Source organism: Crocuta crocuta, unplaced genomic scaffold (assembly GCF_008692635.1).
Source record: "Crocuta crocuta isolate KB4526 unplaced genomic scaffold, BGI_CrCroc_1.0 scaffold28, whole genome shotgun sequence".
In the NCBI taxonomy this organism is placed as follows: domain Eukaryota; kingdom Metazoa; phylum Chordata; class Mammalia; order Carnivora; family Hyaenidae; genus Crocuta; species Crocuta crocuta.
The window spans coordinates 2,865,156-2,873,443 of record NW_027533256.1 but is presented as its reverse complement, the minus strand read 5'-3'; the positions used below and the strand labels follow the sequence as shown (position 1 = coordinate 2,873,443).

Below are 8,288 nucleotides of genomic sequence, written 5' to 3'. Positions count from 1 at the left end.
CAAGACAAGCTTTCTGAGATGGGGGAACATGGTGGTGTGAGGGAGAGGAGGTGGGAAAAAAAAATAACACAGCAAAGTCCTGCAAGGATGTGAGCGGGGGCGGGGGGCACAGGAAGGCCAAGGAAAGACCGGGAAACATTAAAGTTTCCATAAAGAGAGTATATGCGGGCAAAGAGGGGAAGTGCAGAGGTCACGCTGGCCTCTACCCACTGTGGGAGGGCAGGGAGTGAGCAGGCTGCGTGGGGAACGACCAGTAGGCTGCACCGCGGCTTCATGCAGAAGCCAGTTCATTGGAGACTGTCACCCGTGTACCACTTCCTCGGGCTTCCCTTCTATTCTCTCATCCAGCCACCCAGAGTCCGAGGAGGTGGCTGGAATGGCCAAGGATTTCTGTCAACTAACTGACAACCAAACTGAACTCTGAAAAGTCGTAGCTGGACTTCACCCTGAACCGGGCTGTGACCTGTAAAGAGATTCTCAAGGGGTCCAGCCACCAGGTCGACCTGGTTAGATAGGATGGCAGGAGCTGTAACTCTTCGTGTCCACACACCAGCAGCGAGGGTCTGGTGTCACCATCTCCCCCGGGGCAGAAGGGGTCAGAGGTACATGGCAAGGTAGGCACTGCCGCTAACCCTTCACAGATGGGCCAGCGGGTCCAGGACAGCAGTGCTCAGATTCCGACTCAGTGTCCCCAAGCTCTTTTGCCTGGATCATACCGCCCGGGGCTGCACAGAGAGAGCCTAATGCTTTTCCTCCTGGCCCACAGAGTCACGACTCTGCCTCGTGCTTCTAGCCGGCCGCAACCAAGCCACAAGCCAGCTCATTCTGGTTGTAACCTCCATAAAGGATAATTGAAAGTGGCATACAGAATCCAAAGCATCACGGAGCACCGGGGGGTGCTCAGTCAGTTAAGTGTCTGACTCTTGATTTCAGCACGGGTCATGATCTCTCGGTTTGTGAGATTGAGCCCCACATGGGCTCAGCGCAGAGCGTGAAGCCTGCTTGGGATTCTCTTTCTCTCTCTCCCTCCCCCTCCCTCAAGTGTGCTCTTCTCATGCTCACAAAATAAACAAACTTTAAAAAAAAAAAATCACTCGATGAAAAGTTATTTCAGATGGCACCAACCATAACTGGCTCTACCATCCATGGTCCTGTCGTACCAGCCACGCCACCCTCCCACCCCCAACCCCGGTTCCCTTGGCGGCCGAGCTTACCACAGAGATACTTAAGGCCGTCACGACATCGCTCAAGACACAAACAGCCAGGACAACAGCATTAATACAAAGATATATTCCATAAAAGAGTTTGGCAGTCAAAGAAAAGCATTACACTTCCTGAAAACACAAGCATCCTTCTTCCTCTAGTCTACAGAGAAAACCGTAAAAACAAAAAACAACAAAAAAAATCATATCATCATCAACAAACACCCGCCAGGATACACCACACGAGCATGTACACTTCCGCGAGTAAGTGAAGGTGGCACTCAATCCCTGAACGACGAGGACAGAACTGGTACGAGATCCAGAGAAGCATTAGAAAGTAGCCCAGAGCCGCACAAACGCCCCAGCTATATCTGGGAAGGGGGTGGGGGGGCACATCAGTACATCAGACAGACTTCATTTCCAAGAGCAAGCCCCAGGATAGCCCTGCCAGGAAGGGTGGACACAGTCACCACAGATATCCGATTTGTGGGCAGTGGTGTGGGGAGGTCATCATAAAAGTCAGCAGGGGGAAGGGGGGGGACCATCCCGAGCTTCTATACAGCTGCGAGCTGGGGCACGGGAGCCCGGCTAGTTTCACTCCAGGTTGGGGGGGGGAGAGGCAAATGCTAGGCCCTGACCACGTGGCCTCGAGAGCTGCCCTGGTCAAAGGTCCCGGGCCGGCTCTCTCTGGCTGGGGCTCCTTGGCCTGGCGGCGGGGAGGCGGGTCAGGATTCAAGTTCCGGATGACGGTTTCAGTAGCACCAAGACCAGAAGACAAGTGAGGCCAAGCGGGAGAGGGGAGTGGGTGTGTGGGTGCTGGGGGGGTGGTGCGCGGAGGAAGGGGGAACATGTGTGTGCACCTGGGTCAGTAGGGATGAAAAGGAGAAGTGGATGGCGTTGGTTCTTGAGACACTCAAAGGAACTGAAAGAGATGGCTTCAGTCCCAGACGCCGCATAAGGCTGCTTCGAGGGAATGCCAGAGGAAATGAAGAAATGGTGTGAGAACATTCTTATCCCTATAAATAAACTATTTACACATTTGAAGAAAAGAAGAGCCGACTCTCCGAGGAGAATGCTGCCCATGCCCCGTGCCCTCTGGGCATAATGCTGTCGAGATTCGGGGCGGCTCCCGCTCTGGAAGGGGCGGCAGAGGAGGCCCTCCGTGGCACTGGTCCACACATGGCTCAGGCTTACTTGAACGTGGCTGAGGATCCTGCACACATCCCCGAGTCATGCAGACACTGCAGGCTCCCCTGGCACGGTCCACATGTGTTCCTCCCCTCCCCGGTCACAGGCAGCATCCTTCTGCCACCATGAGAGGCCTTGTCCGTGTCTCCGGGTCCCCCCGCCAGGTCCCACTCACAGCAGGTGGCAGCCCTCCCGGCCAGCACCGATGACACGAGCGGGGAGGCCAGGGTGCCCCGCAGGAGGCACCAGGAGAACGGAGTCAGGCGCTTTTCACAGCCACAGGAGCTTCCGTCCCCCAGAGTCACCACCCCCGCTTCAAACATGTTCTCCGTCTCTGGGTAGACCCCAAGTGTCGGGGTGGTGGGGGACGGTGTCTCGGTCACAGGTTAGTGCAGTTTAGAGGGGGGCCCCTCTGTCTCCAGCACCAGCAAACAGAAGCAGAGAGGTCATGTCACGCTGACGCGGAAGACAGGTGCCGGTTGTGGCTGGGCGCGTCCACGTCCTCCCTCCGGACATCGAGTTGACAACAGTGAAGGGCTCTGACCTCCACAGCGTGGCTCAGCTCTGCTCGCTCACCTCTGGCCCTCAGAAGTGATGGCCCTCCTTCACTGCCTCAATGTCCGAGATCAGGGTCTTCGCCAGGAAGATGCCAAATATCTGAAAGCAAAGCCAGCAGAGGCTGTCAGCGTGGGGTCCCGACGGGAGCAGGTGGGCGCAGAGGGCAAGGTGGCCAGAGGACCCTGCACTGCACACCAGTCCCACACCCACGATGTGGACACTCAGGACGCAGCAGAGAGAGAAACAAGTGGGCTTGTGGCAAAATGAGACCAACCCACCGGTAAGAAGTAAGCCCTGGGGTCTGTCTCGCTATATCCCAAGGGGCCAGAAGGGGCCAGCGGCAGGCACCACACGCACCACAGGCACGAAGCAAAACGTACCCCTCACCCTGCCTCCCATGTGACCATGCACGTCACATCCCATAAGCTGGGACACACTCTGTACCCGACGCTAAACCTAAAATAACAGAGCCACCTGACTGGACTGGATTCAAAACAATAAATCTTGATGTTTCCTGTAAAGCTGGATTTCATAATAAAAACAAGGTTCTCCCTGATTTTTAGCTGTGCTGATATCTGACCTTGGCGACCAGCACAGTCATGTGGGAAGACTGTTTTTCTACCGGGAACAGGCGAATGTGAACTCGAAGACCGTCAGAAGGTTGCTCTTTATTTCCCCTTACATTCTTGCTGTGGTTTGGAGTGGATGAGCCAGTCTTTCAGAGGTCTGACTTCTTTGCCTGTTTTGCAAGTAAATTTGGTCTTTCCTCTTCTGGATGCTTCTGTCTCTAAGCTTCCCTTTGAGATCACTCAAAACACGTTTGTGGAATGAAGGAGGAAGGAGTGTGTGGATGGCTGGTGGCCCCCTGGCCACTTCGGTTAGCCTCTTCATGGCAATGTCAGGGCCAACATTTTCTAAGCAATGCACTTTCCCCACAGGAGCAGTCGCCATCCCGGAGGCTGCCTGGGGGCTGCCAGCATCTCCTCCCAAGCCCTGGGCACCCCGGGGAACTCCTGGTATCCCCGATGCACTGAGTTCTTGGCTTTCCCCCACCCATTCTCCTGGCAGCCCCCAGCCACCCTACTCCCTGCCCGGCCACCAAAGTCTTTCCAGGCCTAAAATCTGGTTCAATGGAACAGGCACAGCCCACAAGGACAAAGGAAACCGCAAAGGGCAGGGGGGACACACCTGTAGCAGGGAGATGGCGATGAAGACGCCGGCCACGATGTAAATATTGCGCGGAAGCCAGCCCTCCAGCGCCTGGATGCATCCTTTTGTGAAGATGGACTCGTCCCACTTGCTCTTCAGCTGCAGAGAAACACCAGTGACCTGAGCCCAGCACACGCCGGACGTCCCCACCCCGGCCCCCCAGAGGCCTCCCGTGGCAGGCAAGGCAAAGCTCGGTGGGAGCCAGGGTGCTGGAAGGCGGGTGCCAAGGACGATGGAACCCTCCGGGAGAAACGCACCAGCCCGCCTCTGTCTCTGCCCCCTCCCCGCGCAGTGTGCGTCTTGTGCCCTGCCCAACCAAAGGCTCCCCGGTGGTGGGCTTCACCCACACCTATCAGGGCCTCCCCGGACAGAGGGACAGACTGGCTTGGCACCCCTCCAGAGCCCACACTGGGAGGGTGCGGAGGGGCCTGCAGGCTCCGAAAAGGAAGATGCACCTTTGAAGAGAGAAACTGGAAGGGCGCTCAGCATCTCCTGAGTCAGAGGAGTTGGCTGGAGAAGGAGGGGACCGTGGCTTCCCAGGGTGTGTCTCCTGCCCAGGTAAGCTTGGCTCCAGGAGCCAGAGCCAGCAGAAGAGTCATAAGCAAATGGGCTCCTTCGAGTACTGACCCCCTGTGGGGTCATACAGGCACACAGTAGGCATACAGGGCCCACCCTCACCTCACCCACCCACATACAGCCTCACCCATAGCACCACCGATGGAATGGTCATTCATTTTAGTGGTGGGAGGGGCTCAACTGTGTCCCCCTAAAGTTCAGATATTGAAGTCCAAACCCTTGGTTCCTCAGAATGTGACTGCATTTGGAGACGGTGTTTAAAGAGGTCAAATAACCCATACCCCTTGCCTTAACCCTAAACCTAAAATTAACCCTCTGGAGAGGTCTCTGAACTGCAGGAAAATAGGCACACACCCTTGCCATGTCCCTAACCTGAACCCTAACCGTTATTCTAGCCCTAAACCGAACCCGAATCCTAAATCAGAGGGAAAAAATACGTAGCTAGTAGTTACGTATAAAAGACAGATATGTATATCTATACACACACACACACACACACACACACACACACACACACACACTCACGGTTGGAATATTACTCAGCCATGAAAAAGAATGAAATCCTGCCGTTCGCCACAACGTGGATGGAACTAGAGAGCATTATGCTAAGCGAAGTAAGTCAGAGAAAAACACCATATGACACAAAAGCGTGGGGGGGAGCCATTGAAATGAGGCTATCGGGGTGGGCCCTAATCCAATATGATTGGCGTCCTTAAAAAAAGAGACCAGGACACCAAAAGACACAGAGGAAAGACCATGTGGGGACACACACAGAAGAAGATAGCCACCTACAAGCCAAGGAGAGAGGCTTCTGACTAACCCTGTCCACACCTTGATCTTGACTTCTAACCTCCAGAGTTCTGAGAAGACAAAACTCTGTTGTTTAAGGCACTGTCTGTGGTATTTGATTATCCCAGCCCTAGACCCTCATGCAAGCAGCACTGAAGTGAACAATGCGGGGCACAGGCCCCTCCCTGTGCAATGGAGGTCCCCGCAGAGGGGGCTTCAGGCCTCCCCAACTGGAGGTACACATCTCTAGTGTCCATGGCCACCAGGAGGGGTGGCTGTAGACTCCCCAAGACCTGTCCTTCAGAAGAGCGGTCGTTCCTATCACCAAAGGCCACTGAGCAAGGTCTGGGGGGGAGATGAAGGGGAGATTCCCTTCTCTTCACATCCAAGTGCACACCCACTGTGGCCTGAAGAAAGCTCTGGAGGACTGAGTCTTTCTCCCACCCGGAGATCCATCTCCCTCCTTCCTTCCTGTCACCACCACCTCCACATGGCGGTTAAACCAAGCCACGTGCTCCTACAGCTTCATCCTGAACCTGTATATAACACACACCTTCTGGGACCCCAAGGAGCCATTAAAAATGTAGCATTTGTCCCCAAAATTTTCATCTGATCTCCTTCCCCTAATGCAGCAACTGCTAGATTTTGTGACCACGGTTCCCGGGGCTTGGCACTGGGTCCATCACCCGATTCCCGTTGAGTCTGGCCGCCAGCTAAGGAGGGGAGTTTCTTACTCAGCTCGTTCCCAGCTTGGATGGCACCTCCCCCAGGGTCCCCACTCCAATTTGCACTTCTGCTAAATCAGGAAGCTGGACCACGGGGACTAAACCTGACAAATGCAAAGCCGTGTGCACAGGCGCTCACCTGGGTCCTGACATCATAGCCACACTGCGTGTTCACAACTTTTTGCTGCAAGAAAAGCGGAAAAACAATTGGTCATTTTTGTTCTCTTGAGAAGCCAGTGGGTAGGAGGCTCTCAAAAAGCCACAACCAAACATCAGCAAACACCCGTACACATTCCATTATAGCTCATGTCTTGCACTCCTGAGGCCAAGTAACTTTCAGGCCAGGACAAAGGTTGACAAACTATGTGAGAAGGGCTAGATCATTAGTTCAGACCTGCCTATGTAGCAGCTACTCAACTCTGCTCTCGTAGCCTAGAAGGCGATGTTGACGATACATAAAGCAATGCATGTGGCTCTCTTTCAATAAAGCTTCATTTATTATGGGCATTTATTACTTAAGTTTCATACGATTTTCACCTGTCACAAAATATCACCCTGCTTTTATTTATTTTCATAAAATGGCTGAAACTCTTCTCGGCTCACAGATCATCTGAAGACTCAGAGCAGGCCGGACCGGGCCCGTGGGTCGCGGTTTGCCAGTGCCTGCACCAGGGGATTAAAGTTCCACTTGTGCAATGTTTCACAGCCAGAGTGGAGGCCTCTGGCGCTGGCTGTGCAGCCTCAGCCAACCCAGGCCTCTCCTGCGCTGGGGGTGTTGGCCATGCGGTGGCTAGGATACCCTGCCCGCTTGCAGCCCCGGGGCCCAGGACCAGGGGCCACACACCAGTACCAGTCAGGGCACCAAGAGCTGGAAATGGCTCAGTTCTGCTCAGGCTCAGTCCAGGCAAACATTAAGCACTCCTTTCATATGTCACTGCATGAGCCCCCATTTCTGGACCCCAAGGACCGGGGCCATGGACTGGGAATGGAAACAGCAAAGAAGAAAGAAAAGGAGAGGATTCTCCACCACCCCCACATGCAGGTACTGCCACCGCCCCCCTGAGTTTCCGTGCACTGGGTCTTTTCTCCAGAGAACAGGGAAAAGGGTGGCCCAGGGCTCACCAAAGTTGTAGCATTTCATCCAGGCACCCTGAGTGACAGCCCCTCGAGGGAGGGACACCACTGGTTTTCTCCTGCCTCACCCAGAACACTAGCGCCAGGTGGGCCACGCAAAAACGCTCCTGGGATTTTTACCCAGAGGACTTCAGAGCGGTGGTGCACGGATGGAGCGCAGGGCACTCGTCTGGTCTGAAGAGAAAGCACCCAGAGCCCAGAGAGAGTCAGGAACCATCCCATGCGCCCCGCCAGGCAGACTCACCGCGGGGTCTGGCACGCAGCAGGAGAAGGGCACCCCACACTTCTCGCGGCTGTAGCTGGCGCCGCTGCAGTTGAAGTAGACGTTGAGGTCCCAGTCTTCAGGGCCATATGCACCGCAGCACTGGTTCTAGAGTCACAAAAGCAGAGAGCCATCGAAGGCTCTGAGCCAGGGCTGTGGCCACCCACAGGGTACCAGGCATGAGAGGTTAAGTGGGCCTCCACGTACCAGAAACCAAGGCTCTCCCCACTGACCTCCGCAAGCACAGAGGTGCTCAGCGTGGGGACCCAAGTAGCCCTCTAAGAAGGAAACTAGGAAACCTTGGCCATGATCTCAACATGCAGGACTGACTCCCTCAGCCTGGGCATGGCACTCAGGTCCAGATCCTCCTCCCCAGGACCTTCCCCCTCCTAACCTCCCCTCAGCCGAAAGCAGACTCCTCACTCTCCTGAGGCCACTCAGTCCCTCTGCCGCAGTTCTCTGGCACACCCCCACCCCCCCACCGAGGGATCCCCTCCTTGTGGGCAGTGAGTGTGTCTTCCTCCCAAGGAAATTTCCAAGCTGGCCCTAGCTCCTTTATGTGCCTCTCTACAAAAAACAGCTGCTGGACATCTACTCCCAAGGACAGAACTGTGAGCGGGGTCTGGCCCTGACCTGGGGTCTCTG

The 8,288-nt window shown here is 55.3% G+C and overlaps 1 protein-coding gene across 2 annotated transcripts in view; it reads right to left on the bottom strand.

Annotated features, from left to right (window-relative positions):
- Positions 1–1,275: 1,275 nt before the first annotated feature.
- The window catches only part of TSPAN14 (tetraspanin 14), a 55,056-nt gene continuing 48,043 nt past the window's right edge, over positions 1,276–8,288 (bottom strand). For both annotated transcript variants that reach the window (XM_077746505.1, XM_077746506.1), the window contains exons 6-9: positions 7,626–7,751; positions 6,387–6,431; positions 4,137–4,256; positions 1,276–3,047 (exon numbers count right to left, since the gene is read on the bottom strand). In XM_077746505.1, the coding sequence (XP_077602631.1) occupies positions 2,976–3,047; positions 4,137–4,256; positions 6,387–6,431; positions 7,626–7,751 (363 nt within the window). In that variant the 3' untranslated portion in view covers positions 1,276–2,975. The remainder of the gene's footprint in view (positions 3,048–4,136; positions 4,257–6,386; positions 6,432–7,625; positions 7,752–8,288) is intronic.